This window comes from Prionailurus bengalensis, chromosome C2 (assembly GCF_016509475.1).
Source record: "Prionailurus bengalensis isolate Pbe53 chromosome C2, Fcat_Pben_1.1_paternal_pri, whole genome shotgun sequence".
NCBI classification, from domain to species: domain Eukaryota; kingdom Metazoa; phylum Chordata; class Mammalia; order Carnivora; family Felidae; genus Prionailurus; species Prionailurus bengalensis.
Genome location: NC_057350.1, coordinates 82,870,429 through 82,891,084, shown reverse-complemented (window position 1 = coordinate 82,891,084; position 20,656 = coordinate 82,870,429). Strand labels below are relative to the sequence as shown.

The 20,656-nt window shown below is 40.0% G+C and overlaps 1 protein-coding gene across 6 annotated transcripts in view; it reads left to right on the top strand.

The window, feature by feature from the left end:
• Positions 1-20,656, top strand: part of VPS8 (VPS8 subunit of CORVET complex) — a 254,914-nt gene that overhangs the window by 216,559 nt on the left and 17,699 nt on the right. For all 6 annotated transcript variants that reach the window (XR_006299413.1, XR_006299414.1, XM_043594694.1 and 3 more), the window contains one exon: positions 426-479. Coding sequence is in view for 4 of the 6 variants with exons in the window: in XM_043594694.1 (XP_043450629.1) it covers positions 426-479 (54 nt within the window). In the remaining 2 variants the exon portion in view is untranslated. The remainder of the gene's footprint in view (positions 1-425; positions 480-20,656) is intronic.

Here is a 20,656-nt window from a genome sequence, read left to right as displayed (position 1 = left end):
TCATATTTTAATCTTGGCTAACTACTGACTTTTGATCTCTGGAAAAGTTTCATAGGGACTTAAAAAAATCTCTTCATTGTTCCTCTGAAAAGGTCTATTTTATCTCGGTTATACCAATTCTAGTTGAGTTGTTTTGAGTGTGGGTCAAATAAAACTAGATTATAGCCAAAAGTGTATTAAAATACTTGCCTTTGGGGTGCCTGGGTGGCTCAGTCAGTTCAGCATCCAACTTCGGCTCAGGTCGCGATCTCATGGTTCATGAGTTCGAGCCCCACATCAGGCTCTGTGCTGACAGCTCAGAGCCTGGAGCCTGCTTCGAATTCTGTGTCTCCTTCTCTCGCTGCCCCCACCCCACCCCCCGTTCTTTGCCTCTCTCTCTAAAAAAAAGCATTAAATAAAATAAAATGTTTGCCTGTTTTTTCCAGGTAAAAATGTCTCCTCCTTGTCCTCCATCCAAAGGGGATCCTGCTGTTAAGAAGGTAAGTGAGGGTTTTTTTTTAATTTATTAAATTTTTATTTTGATTCCAGTATAATTAACATACAGTGTTATATTAGTTTCAGGTGTACAATATAGTGATTCAACAATTCCATACATGGCTCAGTGCTCATCACAAGTGCCCTCCTTAATCCTCATCACTCATTTCACCCATCGTACCCCACCCACCTCCCCTCTGGTAACCATCAGTTTGTTCTCTATAGTTGAGTCTGTTTCTTGGTCTTTTTTTTCCTTTGCTCATTTGTAGACAGTGAGTTTTAAAGGCACAAACCCACCTTCCTCCTTCTGTGTGTTTATTCTCTGTTGAACAACTTTCTCGAAATGACACTGATTTTTAATCATCTTAATGCTGTCAAAAGTTTTTTCTGATTAAATACCTCAATGACATTTCACCAGAATTCCTTGGCTTTTCCAGAGAAGCCAAGTGGGGATTTGGGCCTAGCATCAGTCTCCTGCCAACTAAGAACTTTAATTGTTCTAGAATTACCATTTGCTTTACCAGGCAAGTATTCTGATCATTGAATGGTGCATATGAAAGATATTCTAAGGAGGATGGTTCAAGATACTCTTTCCTTACTGATGTGCTTTCCCTCCAGATAGCTGTGCCTATAGAAAACTGGCCCGAGGTGTTAACATTTCAGCACGTACTACATAAGAAGGTGCTCAGTAAATATTTGTGGTATTTACGTATGCCACTTCAATCCCTGACTATAAAATTTGTAGCACAGGTAGGGTGTGAGTCTTTCAGTTGAGCAATTCTCAGATGATGTCAAGAGAAGCACTTAAAATCTTTTTCTGTGTACAGCTGCAAGAGTGCAGTTGAAATGTGGTAAACAAGCTGACATTTTTACTGTTTTCTTTTACCACTTTTATTTTTCTGACAATTGAAGTGTCCCTGGATGTAGGTTTTCTTTCCTTGCCCTTTTTTATAATTTCAGCCAGCATCCATGTCAGTGAAGAATTGTAGAACAAAAATAACAACTTGCTGGCTCTGTTAACTAACAGCAGGTTCTAGCTTCAAAGCAATGTGCCAAAAACGGATCCCTCTTCTCTGCCTGCAGAATCCCCTGAGACGTTTTTAAAAGAAAAAAAGAATGAGAAGAGGATATGTTAGGTGAAAAGCCCTGTCACATGCTGCACAGGAAAATCTCTTCCATTTTTGTCAGGACAGCAAAGGCAGGCAAGATTGAGGCTTTGGTTGTCGCTGCCTGGAACCGCCACACTGTAACCTGAGGAGTGGAGAGGGCTGGAGACGCTTGGTGTCATTCAGTAAACAGATGAGGAAATTGGAATCCAGAGGGAGATTTTTTTCACCTAAGTTTTCAAGTGTGAGCTACGGAACACACTTCTAAAGTAGAGGTTAAAAATGTGCTTTAGATTCAGCCAGATTTGGGTTCAAATATTGACTCTTCCTCTTACTTATCTGAATAACTTTCTTAGCCAGTCTCTCTGCTTCCTTTGCTGTAAATGATGGTGCTACCTCTCAGAAGGATCCTGAAGATTAATATGAGATACTATTTAAGTGCCTAACCTGGTAAATTATTGACATAAGAACTCAGCTGTTGCTAAAACTAGTGTTAAAACACAAGTTCCCCCCATCCTAGTTAGATGTCTTGTCACTCTGTTACGCTACTTTGTATTATTGTCCATCCAACAGGTGTTTCTTTATGTAGATGCTGAGCTAATAAATAAGCAAGGGGCAACAGAGATGAAAAATAGCCTTTGTTCTTAAGGACCTCAGCATTTAGTGGGGAAGGTAGACATTACCATACAGTTTGACACATGCCATGGAAGGTGTGCAGGGTACAAAGAGCAGAGAGGAGAGGCTGGTTGGGGATGACTAGGTGGATTTACTACAGCTCTTATGCTCTTTATGTAAAAATCCCAATGAAAAAGTTTGAGAAATACTTAGCTGCTCCCTTAGAGCTTTATTACTAGATTATAATGAAAGCAAATTCTGCCGTACTTAAAGATGTTTATTAAATATTCATTTAGAAATTGGTTCCTGTAACCTATATTTTAAACTTGGGAATGTCCTAGCTATCTGTCTAACCACTGTCAGAGGTGTAGCAATGTTACAGAAGTAGGATTCTCATCCTCTTGTAATCAGCATCAGACAAACAGAAACTTCCAAAGCCTAGAATGACTGGACACAGGTGGCCCCCGGTGGCATTCCTAAGTGATCAGGTACAGACTCACTCTCCATTCAAGAATCGGGACTATTTCTAAAACATTTTATTCACTGCATAAAAATATATATGAATACCTTTTATGTTAGCAATGAGAGTCTATCTCTCATAGTTATCATTCTGATTACTAAGACATTAATCTCACCAGCAGAAAAATTTCTGGGTTTGTTTGTTTGTTTGTTTGTTTGTTTGTTTGTTTGGAGGTAATGAGCAAAGTCTTAGGTGTTGGTGAACAGCTATGGACAGCTAAAGAACTTTTAATAGATGCTTTTGGGAATTCATGTTAGCTAGCAATCTCTGAAGCACGGATTCTAGGTTGGGGCCACTGAGTGTCCCTAAGTTGAACCCTAAACAAAATAGCACATACTTAATATCACACTATTTTTTTTTCAACGTTTATTTATTTTTTTGGGGGATAGAGAGAGACAGAGCATGAACGGGGGAGGGGCAGAGAGAGAGGGAGACACAGAATCGGAAACAGGCTCCAGGCTCTGAGCCATCAGCCCAGAGCCCGACGCGGGGCTCGAACTCACAGAGCGCGAGATCGTGACCTGGCTGAAGTCGGACGCTCAACCGACTGCGCCACCCAGGCGCCCCTTAATATCACACTATTTATGATGTCTGAATTAATGCTAAAATACATATCAGAACAGTTGCCTCTCTCAGAATAAGTGGTCAGGGAAGGTTTCCCAAAGAAGATAAAGCTTGATCAGCCTTGAAACACAAGGGAAGAGATATTTCAGGTAGACATGGGTGAGTACAGGACACTTCAGAAATGGTTCTGTATGCCTTAAATATGGGAGCGTGCAAAAGCCTGGTGAAATAAGTGGGAGATCACAAAGAGCCCTAGTGTGTGAAGCTCGCTTTTTATCTTGAAGATAAAGGTTTCTGTCAAAGGTGAGATTAAAGGCAGAAAGATCGATCAGAAGAATAGACCGTGTCCAGGCAAGAAAGAAGGTCCTCAGTCTGTGCTGTATTAATGGAAAGAGGAGATGAATTAGATTCAGGTCTTAGGTATTTTCCCCCCAAAACTCTTTCTGACACCTTACGTGTGAGCTAGGTGTCTTTCCTTTATTGAGCTTTCTCTCATAGCGCCTGAACTGGTCCCCACCTACCAACATGTTTACCTGGCTATGTTGAAATTGCCTCCTTATCTATATGTATCCCCCATTGGAGACTGTATGCCTCATGAGGGCAGGAACTACGTCGGTCTTGCTTGCTGTTGAATCCCTTAGTGTAGAATGAAGTCGTCAATCAGTAGTTGTTGAGTGAATGAGAGGTACATGAAAGAGATTCCATATATGGGAAGTGAGGGGAAAAGAAGTTTCTGGGCCTGAATAAATAGAGAACGAACAAATGAATCATCACTGCTGTGCCAGGCGTATATTCCCAGCATGGTCAGTCCCTTACTGTTTGAGCTGTATCGGCAGCATTTGAGAGAGTACACTGTGAAACTGAATACCTAATCGGTACTTCCCTAGTTGTGTATGTATTTTTGTTTGTGTGTGCATATATATGTACACCTACATGTATATTCTGGTTATCATCCTGGAGCTACATTGTCAAAGTGGCATTGGCAGATGGAGGCACCAGCAGTGTCTGTTGAGCAGTTGACTGCCAAAAGTGACATGTGTAAGAAACACAAAGGAGCAATAATGTTCTTGATTTGAGCCAAAGAGCCTCTGTTGACCAATAACTGAAGAGAGTGTTTGTGACTGTGTTGTCAATATTGGCTCTGTCAAGAGCTGGATTCAAGTGCTGAGGAAATAGAGGCATGTTCTGTAGGGTTCTGCTGAACTTCCTGAGGTCGTTGTCTCATGTAGGAGTCGCTCTTCACTCTGCTGCCACATGTCAGAATCTGCAAATTCCATGCATATATGTACATAACATCTGTTTGCAACATGAGCATTTTGCATTTTAGATATTTTTTAAAAATGCATATGTATATGGCATATAAGATTTGTGTGTAATATCTATCTTATGTATATAAAATTTCTTCCTCAGAAGGTCTGATAACCTCAATGAAGTTGGATACACATGCTTCCCTAGGACTTTTTCAGTGTTTGATCATGGATGGCCAGAAATTTCAAGACCAGGCAGCATTTTCCTAAGATAAAAATTACTGTAAAAGTCCCTTGCAATTAACTCACTAGAAGAGATTAAAATTGGAGGTGTTGAGAATGTTTGAGGTGATAAATGAGTTTGGAGAGTTAGTTGAAGGCAGCATCAAAAACCACTCAGCTTTGATGGATCTTTTCTTGAGTATTAAAGAAACACCAACTAGGAATTTGTGTAGCAAGGTTGGGATTATTACACGCACAATAACCAGAGAAAGCAATTTTGTCTTACATCTCAATCACAAAAGCATGGTTATATTCCCTGAGCCATCTCCTGTTTGAGATGAGCTGTCTCTGCTGGTGTGTTTGCAGAAGTCTGAGGGACCAGGAGCTCTGGCTAAAGAGTATCCTCAGGCTGGTGGAACCCACTGGAAGAGTCCACAGTTGATGGTGTCTCCAGAGTGACTTACTCCAGTTAGGAACAAGGTACTGGGAGTGGCAGAGTGGAAGGCCTTTCTGATAGGCCTGGGTAAATTTAGTCAGTATTCAACATGCCTCAAGATGCCTGATCTTGGAAGGACAAAAGTCAGTGAAATGTAGTTCTTTCTGTCAACACATTTACAAGTTAATAGTGCTAAACTGTTGGATTTAATAGCCAAGCCTCCTAGAAATTGATTAGCAGTTTCTCAAGTATTCAAGTATATTATAAGAATTTGGAGCAGTTTTTTTGTTTTGTTTTGTTTGTGTTGTCCAAGTGTTCTGGTGGGTTAAAATTTTTATAGTCTGTTCCCAGTCTTGCCACTCATGTCAGGAATGTGGACGACTATACTCACTCATGATTTTTATTGAATCATTGGAGGGGGGAGACTGAGGGGTTATTTTTAAGGGAAAAAGCCTCTCACAGAGGCACTGTTTCCATAACAACAGGAAAAGCTGGCTGCAATGTCTCAGCTGACTGGACCCTCCTGAACAAATAGTGATAGATAGCCCTTGCTGGATGTGTGCTGCCTCTTTCCTAATTTTTCTTAGTAGAACTTAATATCCAAATGTGACTTCCATGCCTCTGCTGATTTTTAAAAGGGGGTGCCTGGGTGGCTCAGTTGGTTGAGCATCCAAATCTTGATTTGGGCTCAGGTCACGATCTCATGGTTCATGGGTTCGAGCACCACATCAGGGTCAACACTGACAGCACAGAGCCTACGTGGGATTGTGTCTCTCCTTTTCTCTCTGCCTCTCTCTCTCTCACTCACTCAAAATAAATACATAAGCTTTAAAAAACATTTTAAAAATTTCTTTAAAATAAGCAAACTGAGGACAAGATTTGGTTTTTTTTTTTTTTTTTTTTTTTTTTTTTGGGCGTAGACAGAGTGGACGGTCTCTACGGGCCAGGTGCCTTGTTACACCGATGTGAAGTAGATGAGGTGCAGCTGCCTTCAGACAGCGGAAAGACTTAAAAGGAAACATAGGAATTCTGTGTAGTTCAGAGGACAGAACTGGTGCCTGTGGGTCACAGCCACAGAGATGGAAATGTCAGCTTAATTACGAGAATTTTCTAATAGGGGACGAAGTTGCCTTCTGAGATGGCACATTCGTTATCTGTTAGTGGAGGTGTTTGATCCTTGGCAGGAGGTCTGCCACTCAGAGCTCCTGCAGAGCTTTTCCCGCCCTGGGTGAGAAGTTGGGCTGCTTTTCTGAGCCTACGGTTGCATAAAACTCAAGTGACATTTTCATTGATGTGCTGGGTGATTTCAGCTGGACCCTAACATCTAGCCTGAGCTAATAGAGTATATTGTCTATAAAAAAAATAACAAAAACAAAAATGTTGACTTTAGTCAGGGGAGACTTTATTCAAAAGAATCATTGCAGTAAAAGGAGGGGCTTTTGCCATTAGGAGACTAGTCCGACCTTAAGATGACAAGCGTGTCAAAAAATCAGGCAGGGGTGCCTGGCTGGCTCATTTGGTAGAGCATGCGACTCTTGATCTTGAGGTCGTGAGTTTGAGCCCCACCCCACGTTGGGCATAGAGATTACTTAAAGAAAAAGAAAGAAAGAAAGAAAGAAAGAAAGAAAAGAAAGAAAGGAAGGAAGGAAGGAAGGAAGGAAGGAATTTATTTACAGGGGCTAGTAAACAGGGCTAGAAAGAATCAGATATGAGGGAGTCGGTGGTAGAATCAGATAGTTAACTAGAAATGTTTCCTTACAGTCAGCCTATTCTCAGAAGGAACCATTGAGGGGTTGTAGGCTGGCTCAGGTTGAGGGTGTGTCAAAGGCTTGGGGAAGGAAAGAAGCTTAACTAAAGCTTGGTCGTCAGTTAACATTTTGTTCCCTGAATCGGGACAAACAGTTCCATTAGTCTTTTAGGAGGTAAAGAATGGAAATTTGGTGGGTCTGTATCTGGCTTTGTCATAGATGAACTTGGTAGCATGGTGGATTTTGTCTCAGACTTAGGGCAAAGGAGGGCTCTTTGCAGTAAGCTGTTTCCCAGAACAGGGTATGATGATTTCCTTAACTGTAGCTGTTTTCCAGGAACTGTGGGCTCATGTGAAGTTTAACACAGTCCTGGGCCTTCCTGCTGCTGCCGTGTTCTTTTCTTATTCTTCTCCATGGTTATGGTCTGCAGTCCATGGCCTGGGCCTTTCTGAAACCTGCTCATGAGTCCTCCTGCAGAGGGAGAGAATGTCAGCTGGAAATAGTTACAGAGAGGGACACTGGGGACGATTTGTTTCTGGTACTGTCTTGCTGATAATTATGCACATCTTCTGGCCTAAAAAGTAAGACTAGCTAAGGGTTTCAAAGGATCTCAGAGATCTTACCCAGTATGCAAATCAATGCCTCACCCATTTCTTTTGTATTAAGTGAATATTTTCTAATGTAGCATTTGGATTTCTCTAACGATTTCCTAAATTAATGGGCTATTTTTCAGAGCAATTTTAGATTTATAGAAAAATTGAGCAGAGAGTACAGAGTTCCCATGAATTTCCCCTCCACTTTACCCTGTCATTAACATCTTGCATTCCCCTGGTACATTTATTATAATTGATGAGCTAACATAGCTACATTATTATTAATAAAAGTCCATGGTTTGTATTAGAGTTCACCCCTTGTGTTGTACATTCTGTGGGTTCTGACAAATGTAGAATGAAATGTAGCCACCATTACAGCATCTTGCAGTAGTTAGACTACCCCAGAAATCCCATGCTCCACTTATTCATCCTTCCCTCCCACCACCCAGACTTTCCAGCAACTGCTAATCTTTTTTATACTGTCTCCCTAGTATTGCCTTTTCCAGAGTGCCATATAGTTGCATAGTATGTAGCCTTTTCACATTGGTTCTCTTACTTCAGTGATACCCATTTAAGGTTCCTCCATGTCTTCTTGTGTCTTGATGTCTCATTTCTTTTTAGCGTTGAATAATATTCCATCATCTGGATATACCACAGTTTGTCACTCATCCATTCACCTCCTCAAGGACATCTTGGTTGCTTCCAGGTTTTAGCAGTTGTCAAAAAGCTACTATAAACATCCATGCGTACAGAGGTTTGTGTGCACATAAGTTTTCAGCCCATTTGGGTAGATACCAAGGAGCAACTGCTAGATTGTATGGTTAAGAATGTTCAGTTTTCTGAGAAGCTGCCAAACCATCTTCCAAAGTGGCTGCACTATTTTCGCATTCCCACACAGTGAATGTGAGTTTCTATTACCCTACATCCTTGCCAGTGTTTGGTGTTGTCAGTGTTTTGGATTTTAGCCATTCCTATTGGTGTGAAGCAGTGTCTCGTTTGAATCTGCATTTACCTAATGACATATGATGTTGAGTATTTTTTCATACACTTATTTGCCATCTCTATATCTTCTTTGGTGAAATCTTTAAATGTTTTTGAGGTTTTTTTTTTTTTTTCTGGTTTTGGTTTTTTTGTTATAGTGGTGCTCTAGGGTTTACCCTATACAGCTTAACTCTTCTGATTCAGCTTCTGGTCTAAACTAGCTTAATTCCAGTTATATAGAGAGAATTGTTACTCCTATTTAGCTCTATTGCCTTTTCCTGCATTCTGTGATATTTTTTATACATAATACATGTATTAGTGTTACAAACCAAATAACACATTGTGATAATTACTGCTTTATAGTCTGTAGCCATTTTCTTAACCCAGTAAAGCATTTGCCCCCACTCATCTCCTTTGTGCAAATATATTATGTGTCCCATGCATTGCATTTCTGCATGTTATAGGCCAACATTACATTGTACAATGTATGCAATTGTATTATTATATAATTGCCTTATAAAATCAGTTTTGAGAAGGAAGAAATACACTCATTTGTACTGTATATTAAAATTACATAATTATATTTACCAGTTCTCTTTTGTATTTTCTTATGTGGATTTGAATTGCTTTCCACTAGTGACCCTGTGAACAGTGACTGGTGAATTTACATTAGTATTTTTTATAAGGTGAGTCTGCTAGCAACAAATTCTCTCAGTTTTTGTTCACTTGGTTAAGTGTTTATTGCATCTTCATATTTGAAAGATAGCTTTACTGGATATAGGATTATTGATAGACAGGTTTTTTCTTGTAGCACTTTGACTGTGTTATCCCATTGTCTTCTGGCCTCTATTGTTTCTGCTGAGAATTCAGCTATTAATCTTACAGGGGTTCCCTTGTAAATGACTAGTCTTTTTTCTCTTCAAGCTTTTTTCCAGGACTTTGACTCGTGGCATTTTTACTGTGAGGTATTTATGGATCTCTTTGCCCTTATCCTGCTTGGAGTTGTTAAGCTTCCTGGGTGGGTAGGTTACTGTTTTTCAGTAAATTTGGAACTCTTCAACCATAATTTCTTCAAATATTTTTTCTTCTCCCTTTTCTGTCCTCTCATTTTGTTCTTCCATTACATATTTGTTGTTGTACTGTTGGTGTCCTGAATTTCTCTGTCCAGTTTCATTGTTTCATTGTGTTCTTTAGCTTGCATACTCTGTTTTTTTGTGGGGTCTTTTTTTTTTTTTGAAGTTTATTTATTTATTTTGAGAGAGTACAAGCGGGGGAGGAACTGAGAGAGAGAGAGAGAGAGAGAGAATCCCAAGCAGGCTCTGCACCATTATCTCAGAGCCCGATGTGGGGCTTGAACTCACAAAGTATGAGATCTGAGCCAAAATCAAGAGTCGGACACTTAACCAGCTGAGCCACCCAGGTGCCCCTTGCATACACTCTCTTGATTTATCTTCAAGTTCATTAATTATTTCTTCTGCCAGTTCAGATCTACTGTTGAGCCCCTCTCCTGAATTTATTTTAGTTATTTTTCAGCTCCAGAAGTTTCATTTGATCCTTTTTTGTAGTTTGTTTCTTTATTGGCACTCAGTATTTGGTGCAACATTGGCATCATACTTTACTTTTAAAATCATGCTTTCCTTTGGTTCTGCAAGTATATTTATAATGGTTGGTTTGAAGTCTTTCTCTTAAATGTAACATCTGGCTACTCTCTCAGGCAGGTTGTGTTTGTTTGCCTTTTTTCCCCTAGTATGTGATCGTACTTTCCTATTTCTTTACATGCCTTGTAATTTCTGGTTAGAAACTGTAATTTCTGGTTAGAAACTCTGCATTGATTCCCCCACTCGTGGAATTACTCTTATTTGATCCACTCCACTCCAGACTGCTGCAGCCCAAACTATTATTACACTTAGTGACTGGTTAGGTTATTTTAGTGAAGTCTGTGCCTCTGCTCATCCCCAAGTGTTAAGCCTCTCATATTGCTCCTTAGGAGGTATGGCCTTGGGTTTACCCAAAGTCGCTGGGGGGATGGCAGTGGTATTGGTAGGGCTCTCTTTCTCTTTTTCCTTGACCACACCCAGCCATTAAACTCCACTGATTGCTCTGTTGTTTTCAACAATGTCCTGGCTGCAAAAATTGCTCTACACAGTCATCCAGTGAAATTGTGACTCCTTTGAAAAGGAATAGTTTCTGAGGTCTGTTTTTGATACTTGTTTTGACCTTGTTAGGGCTCCTCCCAGCTATCATTTCTGTCAGTTCTCTTCTACAGACTAGCTCGTCTAGTCTAGGTTGTGTCTACATTAAATCTATGAATCTCCTCCCAGTTGCCTTTCACCACACCCTCCACTGTTCTTACGATACACTTAGGTTTGAACTTCTCCACACAGTTGAGAGCCAAGTCAGTTCCTTTGAGAAGAGTTTAGGACCTGTTGTACTGTGTGCTTCTTCCCCAAGGAATAATCTGTGAACCAGGACTCTGTTTCTGGAAGTAGGTACAATGGCAAGATTCTCTCTGAATGGCATGCCCACTGTGGGATTTATATTCTTGTTGCAAGGGGGAAAAGCCTGAGGTCTGCTTGGGTTGCCTTTCCTGTCATGGAACCACTGCTTCACAGACTGGAGCAGGGCTGATCAGAGAGCCAGTATTTTCAGTGGACAGCACCCAGGATAAAGCCTGTATTCTGTGAGTGGAGTGTGGGTGGGAAAATGGAGCCCCAACACTCCTTGACTATGCTTGCCTAATTGGCCTCAGCAGCATGTAGCTAAAGGCAGGATGAGAAGTGCTAAAGTCCAAAGCTGTCCAGCTAGGAGCTTGGGAGAGAAGGAGCCGGTGTTCTTGGCTGCAACACTCTGCAGTAAAGTCTCTACCTCATTAAGCTGAGGTGGGAGGAGGGAGAGGTCTTGGTTCAGAAACCACACACTCCACTTTCTTACTGAATTTACATAGATTTTTTTTTTGAAGGAGTTACTTCTTCATTTGCTATTTGCCCTTAGGACAATTTCCAAGGTCTATAAATGGTTGTTTTGGGATGGATGGATGGATGGATGGGTGGATGGATAGATAGATAGACAGACAGACAGACAGGTGTAGCTAGCTAGCTAGCGTCAGTGCTGAAAAGGTCATCAGAGTATCTCATACCGTCATGCTAGTAGGAGTTGATCTCTTTCCTCATCCATTTCTAACAAGCAGTGTCCTGCATCTGATTGAAAACCACCTCCTGGGCCACCTGGGTGGCTCAGTCAGTTAAGCATTAGACTCTTGATTGCGGCTCAGGTCATGATCATGCCGTTTATAAGAATGAGCCCCATGTCTGGCTCTGCCAGGATGGAGCCTGCTTGGGTTCTCTCTCTCCCTCTCTCTCTCTGCTCCTCCTCTGCTCCAAATAAACAAACAAACAAACTTGAAAAAAAAAAGAAGAAAGAAAAGAAAACCACGTCCTAAGGCAGGACGTTCCATCTTTGAAAGTTCTTCCTTATTCTGGGTGACACCTTGCTACCCTTTGATCCTGGCCCTGCCTCTAGAAGCCATCAAAAAGATGTCTAAGTCCTTTTTTAGATAGCAACCATCCCAGTGCTTTATGTAATTGAAATCATGAATCCCCAGCCCCTAGTCTTCTCCTGTCAAGGCAGAACATTCATAGTTCTGTTCCTTACTCACCTCTACCCTGTCATACCTCATCTCCAGCCATCACCAAGGTGCTTCAGGAGGTCAATTTAGAGCAGAATGAGATCATCACTTTCCTCATTCTAGGCTCTATGAATGAAACCAGAAGCATATTAGCTTTTTTAGCAGCCATTATATTGATCGCAAACTCCTGAATCTGTTCACACATGGTACTGATCCCATCCTATGTAACTCCTGTTGGTTTGTAGAGCCAAGTGCAAGACTCTTATTGTTTCAGTTTATCCCTTTGGGGATCACGTGTTTTCATTCCATGTCACTGATAAAATATTTGTATACAACAAAGCCAAGGGTAGAGACTTGGATAGTATTCTTTATTAGTCACCATGCTATGTTAATTAAGAGTTAATGGGTGTGATTTTTCTGCTTCTAATATGACACTCCATCATGAACAGTTGACAAGATTGTTTTCACTGAATGGAGTCAGATCATAAGAGTTTCTTTTCTCCCAATGGGATTGTATTTGAGACTGTGTCAGGGCCAGTGGTGGTTCTTTACTCCATCTTTGTACCCTCTCAGTGTATGGAAGTGAACTCCCTTATCAAAAGAAATGATGTCATCATGTCCACCATCTCCTTGGACTTTTGGACCCTACTGAAGTTAAGAGTATTGATCGAGTTACAAATGGGCCTTTCCCTTCCAACAGTGTTTCCAGATGAAGCTTTTAGGAATTTCCTACAATACGTGGCAGGTGTCTTTTTTTCTCTTCAGTATATTTGACAGAGCAACTAACAGCCTATTATTTTGCATTAAAACAACTCAGTAGGCCATTCTTAATTGCACTGTGCTGAATGATCATCCATTTGTAAAGGTCATAGAATCCAGACAGCAGAGCTTTGCAGAGTTTGAGCTGCTCTAATGTATGTGTTGTTCTTGAGTGTCCGATAGACTGTTACCATAGAATATAGCTTTCTGTCTGGACTGCTGTTCCGAATCAATGAATGTGCCATCCCTGAGAGCTTATACTCCTTTCATGTAATATCAGAACACGGGTTGAGTATGTTCAAGAAACAGCGAGAAATCATTGGTTAAAGTAGAAGGAAAAGATGCAGATGAAATGTAAGCTGGTCCTTACTACAGTCTGTTCTATCAAAAGCGACTGCCCTGGGTCTTTTGTGTTTTGTTGTTTTCTGCACTTATTCTAGGGGCATTCTAGTTGCAATTTACATTGGCTCTTCCCCTGTGCCATAAATAAGCCGTAGCTCCCTGTTTTGCAGTGAAATATCTACTAATGGTAGATATTATTTCAGATACAGCATATTTTTAAAAGGAGAGACTCCTCTCTATAGGCTTAAGTCACATCACTTTTTCATTTATTGACTCAGTTTATATGGCACTAAATGGGACAGTCCATGTCTGTCTCTGGCAACTTCATAGCAATATAAAATAAAATTATACAGAAATGTCTTTGCATTCCTTGGAAGGAAGAAATTCTCCAGTTACAGTGCCCTCTGTCTGCATTCACTGAGCTCCCAGAGGCTTTCTGTGCTTCCCAGTTACCTCCACAGTGTCTTCATCCCCAGTCAGTGTGTACCTCCACTGTTCCAAAAGTCTTCATCAACCCCACAGTCTCTGTCTTCTGGGGCTCCAGTTCATTCTCCACCTCTTCTAATGCTTGGAAAACTTCAGTGGTGCCCCATCGCTAACAAAGTTAAGTCTAAATTGGTTTAGATTGACAGTGTCAGCTTTTGATGCAACACCAGCCCACATATCTTAATCTTCTTTTCTTTCTTCTTTAATCAAAGGAAATTTCTCATGGTTTCCTAAACATAACCAATACCATGTCCATATATCTACTCTTCCTTGCCTTTTCATAATCTGGTATGTCCTTCCTTCTCTCCCCTCTTAGGTAATACTTTGTTTTTAGCCTCCAGTTCAAGTTCTGCTTCATTCATTCAAAAAATATGTATTGGGGGTGCCCAATCAGTTGATCACCCGACTCTTCATTTCAGCTTAGGTCATGATCCCAGGGTTGTGGGATCGAGCCCTGTGTTGGGCTCTCTGCTGAGCATGGAGCCTGCTTAAGATTCTTTCTCTCTCCCCCTCTGCCCCTCTCCCCTGTTCCCGCTCATGCTCCAGCTCTCTCCCTCTCTCTCTAAAAAAGCAAAACAAAAAACCAAAAAATATGTATTGGGCACTTACTATGTAGCAAGCATGGGTCTAAGTGCCAGGGATCCTGTAAGAAACAAGACCAGTCTCTGCCTTCACAGAGCTCCCATTCTGGTGGCAGGGGGTAGATATTAAACAAATGAAGATATGATATGATATGAAGGTATCTCAGATTTTGATAAGGCTGTGGAAGAAAAGCATGATGAGGGAGATAAAAAGGATATTGCTGTTTTATACAGAGTGGTCATGGAATGTTGATAGGTCATATTTTCTGTCTAAAAACTGTGAAGTTACAGTCGATGTGAACATGAGAGGAAAGAGCATTCCAAGCAGAAGGAACAGCAAATGCAGAGGTCTTGAAGCAGGAGAATTCCTGATGTGTCCCAGGAATAATGGGACCACTGTGCATGGGCATGCAGCCTGGTGGGTGTGGTGGTGAACACTCTCGGAGGTTCTCTTCATCCTTGTTTTCTAGTTCACTGAGAGAATAGAAATCTGTGGAAATAATTGAGAATGGGGGGGGGGGCGGTGAGAAATGTTGGAGGTTTGAAGAGAGAGGTCAAGATATGAACTAAGCACCTGGCATAGTGGTGGAGTGCGTAGACTAGGAAGTCTCAGGCCACTTGCATTTCAGAGTCATGAATTAAATGGCTTTGAACCGATCCCCTCCTACTCTGAGTTCTTGCAGCAGTCATTGCCCGTTCTTCATTTGGCACTTGGCGTGCACTTCCTTCTATTACAGGTTTGGTGTCTGGACTAAGTTTCTAACTTGTGATTTGTTGTTTTTCGTAAATGTTATACCTCACCTGGCTCCTCTGCTGCTTTAAGGCAGCTTTCAATATGCACACAGCAGAAAAGGACAAAAATGAACAGTTGAAGGTGTCAAAAAAATAATGAAAATATATCTGAGTAGAATTCAGTAATAGCTTAACATATTTGGGGAGGAGGAATCTTGAATGAAACTTTGTGAAATCTCCAATACCTAAAACAGACATTTTATTGAAATTGGAAAATCTTCACAGCATTCCTGTAACATTACAGTGAAACCCACATTTGCATTGCCTCAGTTTTTGCCTCTCACATTCACCTCGATTCCCAGGGGAAATGTTTCATATGTACTCGGGATAGTGATTCCTTACAATTTACACTGTCGTGTCAGAAATATTTGGTAAGGACTACAGTGGTTGCCATGAAACTTACTGAGAAGAGCATGTGCAGAGGCCTGTGTGCTGGGAGTAAATGTCTGGCACAGTTTACTCACAGGCCTAGGAGTCCTGGACAGGCACTACAGGACCCAAGAATCTCCTGAGCCAAAGTGCAAGTTCATCCCACAAAGGGATCTGTAAGGACTTTCCTCCTCGAGAAGTTTTTATTGATTGTTACTTGAAAAATGTCCATGATGATCACATTATATATTTTTTTCTTTCAGCTCATGTTAAAATGCTGTTCCACTGTCTCATGATTTGCATTGTTTCTAATAAGTCATTGGTGGTAATTCTTACTGTTATCTTCTTTTGGTTGCAATGACACCTTCTTTTCCCATCTTTCAGGAGAATGAGAAGTTCTCCTTCCCTTTGCTGCTGGGAGTTTTAGCAACTGATAGCTATCAGCTCTTCCTTCTCTAGGAATTGTCCTCAGCTAAAGAGATCTACTTTGCCAACAATGACAGCCTCTCTGCCTGAGAGCAGCCAGCATCTGATGACTAGTCATTGAAGACTTAAAAAGGGCAGAACCCCCTTAATTAATTAATGCAGGATAGTTCTTCAAGGCCATCTTAGCTCCAGAGCTCTCCTTGGGATCACCTGAGGGCCTCTGTGGTAATCGCATCGCAATAGAACTTCTCCCTATGCCTAGTTCTGCTTCCTTTACTTCTCCGTAGGTTTCCATTCCAAGTAAGTAAGAACTTACCCACCAGTAAGTTCTGGCACACAGATCTCCACTTCAGAGTCTTTTTTCCAGGGAAGCCAACCAATAACACCTTGTGTGTTTATAATGCATCTTTTTCCCCATCTTTTGTATCTTTTGTATTTTTTGCTTTATCTTTTGTTTTCATCAGTGGCATGACTAGGTGTGGTTTTGTGTTCTTTCTTGGTGTTCATTAAATATATTGGATCTGTATGTTTATGATTTTCATCAGATTTGGAAAACAGTTGGCTGCTATTTCTTTGAATATATTTTCTGCCCCAAGATCTCTTTTTCTCAACCTGTAATTACATGTATGTTAGTGTAATGTTCCACAGGTCACTGACACTTTTTTCATTATTTTTACCTTATTTTTTGTCTGCTTAAATTGAATAGTTTCTGTTGTCTTCAAATTCACAGATCTTCTCTTCTGCATTATCAAATCTGCTGTCTAGATCATCCGCTCAGTGTCCTTTCTACAATTTCCATTTTATTATTTTGTCTTCCTTCACTTATGGTTTAACTTACTTTTTTTTTCTAGCCTCCTAAGGTGGAGACTTAGGTCATTAATATTAAGCCTTTCTTGTTACCCAATATGAAATTTCTAAGCTGTAAATTTCTGTGTAAGCACTACTTTAGCTCCATCCAACAAATTTTGCTAATGTTGTATTTTCATTAGAACTCACCTTGAAGTATTTTCTTTTTTTTTTTTTTTTTTTTAAATTTTTTTTTTCAACGTTTATTTATTTTTGGGACAGAGAGAGACAGAGCATGAACCGGGGAGGGGCAGAGAGAGAGGGAGACACAGAATCGGAAACAGGCTCCGGGCTCTGAGCCATCAGCCCAGAGCCCGACGCGGGGCTCGAACTCGTGGACCGCGAGATCGTGACCTGGCTGAAGTCGGACGCTTAACCGACTGCGCCACCCAGGCGCCCCATGAAGTATTTTCTAATTTACTTTGTGATTTATTTCGCTCACTTATTGGTTACTTAATTTCTAATATTTGAGGCGTCTTTGGATATCTTGTTAAGAATTTCTATTTTAATTCTGTTGCGGTCAGAGAGCGTGCCCTGTATGATATAATTCTTTGGAAAGTCACTGAGACTTTTTTATGGGCAAGCATACATTCTACCTAACTGAACATTATTTGTGCACTTGAAACAAACTGTAATATGCAGTTGTTGGGTATAATTCCTGTAAATGTTAAGTGAAGGCAGTTGTTAGTATTACTCAGATCTTCTGTATGCTTATTGATTTTTTTTATCTAGTTATCTTATTAACTACTGACTGAGAATGTTAAAAATCTCCAACTGTGACTATTGATTTGTCTGTCTTTAGTTTTTCCTTACCTCTAGTAATACTCCTTGTATCAAAATCTATTCTCTATACATAAGCCATTCAAGCTTTCATGTGATTCATGTTTTGATTATATATCTTTTTTCCATCCTTTAGCTGTTTATTTTTGTTTTTGTATTAAAGTGCATCTCTTGAAAACAGTATATAATTGGGTCTTGCTTTTTTTTTTTTTTTTTTTTTTTTTTTTTTGAGAGAGAGAGAGAAAGCAAGAGAGAGTATGAACAGGGGAGGGGCAGAGGGAGAGGAAAAGAGAGAGAATCTCAAGCAGGCTTCATGCCTAACGTGGAGCCCGATGCAGGGCTCAATCTCCAACATGACCTGAGCCAAAATCAAAAGTCAGACACTTAACCAACTGAGCCACCCAGGCACCCCTATAAAACAGATATTTTAAATTCCTTGTTTGCTAATTCAGTACCTCTGTCCTCTCTGAGTCTGTTTTTATCAATTGCTTTCCTGGTTATAAATCATGTTTTCCTACTACACGTATCTAGAAACTTTTGATTGTGTGGTTGGCATTGTGAATGCAGTGTTGTTGAGCATCTGGATTTTGTTGTCTTCCTTTAGAGACTTCTGAGTTGTGTTCAGGCAGGTCTAGAATACCCCTGCATCTTGATGGTCTCATTGGATACCCAGAGTGTTTTTCAAGGTCCTTGCACTCTGCCTGGTTAGTATTTTCATATCTTCTAGGACTTTGCAACCTCTAGAATCTCCATTTAACTCATAGCTCTCTAGCACCTGTTCTCTGCAAGGCTTCTGGAGTCTTGCCCATATATGTGCAGTTGAGTATCAGGCCATAAACCTCAGAGGACTCCTATATAGATTTTTAGCTCAGCTCAATTTCAACTCAGCTTCCTCCTCTTCAAATTTACCTAATTCCTATCCCCAAACTCCTATTTCCTCAGCTCAGCAAGACTTCCATGGTCTGCTTAGGTTCTCCCTCCCTGTGCCACAATCCAGAAAGTGTCTCCATGTGCCACAATCCAGAAAGTGTCTCCAGATACAATTCCAGGGAAATCATGGGACTCACTTTGAATGTTTCTCTTCTGTCAAGGATTATAGTCCTTTTCCGCCTTTTGTCCAAAGTTAGAAAACAACAGGTATATGTATTTTGGCTAGTTTTATATTATTATGGGAGAGCTAGGCTAGTTCAGTACCATTACTTCATAATGGCAAGATTTGGAAATCTCTGCAGTTTGGGGGGAGATTTTTAAGGTACAGTAAACAATAACTTAATTTATTAATTTCACTCAGTTTCCATATTATCACTCCACTTCCTGCCCTTTTCCTCCCAGCAACCAAGTTCTACAGAGAGAAATGGTCCAAAAGCTTTTCTCTCTTTTCACCAGTGAATTGACATCTAAACTAGGTAGAGTACAACCACAGGGCATCAGTGCTCTTTTTTTTTTTTTTTTTTTGATTTGTAATTACATTGTGAACTTTTATTGGGTTTTGCTAATTTCAGGGTTAAATGTGCTTTTCCATATGATTCTATATTCCTCTTGTTAGGTAATCATTTTTTAGGTCTATCTAGTTAAGATGGGCAGGAATACTAGAACTGAAAATGTTCCAGCAATCTTGGCTCTGATAGAAAATCATTAAGGACCCTGCCCTCAGAAGAGCTCTTTGTCATAATTGCTATCCCACAGTGACATCCATCAAGATAATTGTTCAACTTTCTTCTTAAGTAGGCAATAGTCAGTTAGATAATCAAAGGGTAGCAGGCCTTAATTACATATATGAAGTGAATGATTTCCCTGTTTCTATTTTTTTTTTAAAAAGGTCAATGATAAGACAAAGGAGGATTTCTGATTAGCATTAGAAAAATGCCACTCCAAATGAAATATGACCTTTTGTAGCAATGTGGATGGAACTGGAGAGCGTTATGCTAAGTGAAATAAGTCATATAGAGAAAGACAGATACCAAATGTTTTCACTCTTATGTGGATTCTGAGAAACTTAACAGAAGACCATGGGGGAGGGGGAAGAAAAAAAAGAGAGGGAGGGAGGCAAACCATAAGAGACTCTTAAAAACTGAGAACAAACTGAGGGTTGATGGGGGGTGAGAGGGAGGAGAGGATGGGTGATGGGCATTGAGGAGGGCACCTGTTGGGATGAGCACTGGGTCTTGTATGGAAACCAATTTGACAATAAATTTCATATTAAAAAAAAAAAAGAAAAAATTCCACTCCACTAAGAATCTTTCTTTTAACTCTACTTACCATAAAAATAAATCTTACTAGACTTTTTTTATTTTTTAATTTTTTTAAATTTTTTATTTTTTATTTATCATAAAAAAATTTATCAATTTTTTTATTGCCACATACCGGAAACTAGGTAAATATCCAAATATAGGAGATCAAATAAATAAATCATGGCCCATATACACAATGAAGTACTATATACAACTGTAAAAAAAAAAAAAAAGGAAATAACATCTCTGTAACATAAAATTATTTTCAAGGTATATTGTTAAGTAAAAAAAAGCAAAACACAAAAGAGTAGTATACTATGCTACCTTTTCTGTAAGAAAGAAGAAATAAAAATATGCATGTATATGCAAATTTTTTTAAAGAATAAACACAGGAAGGATAAGCCAAAAACATTTGACAGGCAATAAAACAGAGAGAAATCTTCTGCATTTCAGAAAGCTGGGGACTCAGCTTCTGAGAGATGTCTGAAAACTTGCCAATATTCAGATACTAAGCTCTCCAGACAAGAGAATCCTGACACCACCTTCAATATATTTGAAGCCAATGGTGAAATGAAATTAACTAAGCAACAATAAAGCCCTTACTGGACTTTTTTTAGATCTTCCTCTGCTGACAAAAAGGAAAGACCACAGTACACCATGAAGCAAGAACCTGAGTTTGCACAAGACAGTTCTCTCAGGAAGGAAGGAGGTGGGGGTCCTAGCCCAGTTGTCAACCATTTTATTTCCCAGTATTGCCTTTTTTTATTTCTGCTTATAATGCTGCATCACACCGGGGGCAGCAACACCCAAGCAGTTCTTCTTTAATGTGTTTGAGAATTTGAGTTTCCCATGCCCGTGAGGCATTTAAACTAAGATGACCAAACTTTTGTAATAATTATAATAATCCCTGTCA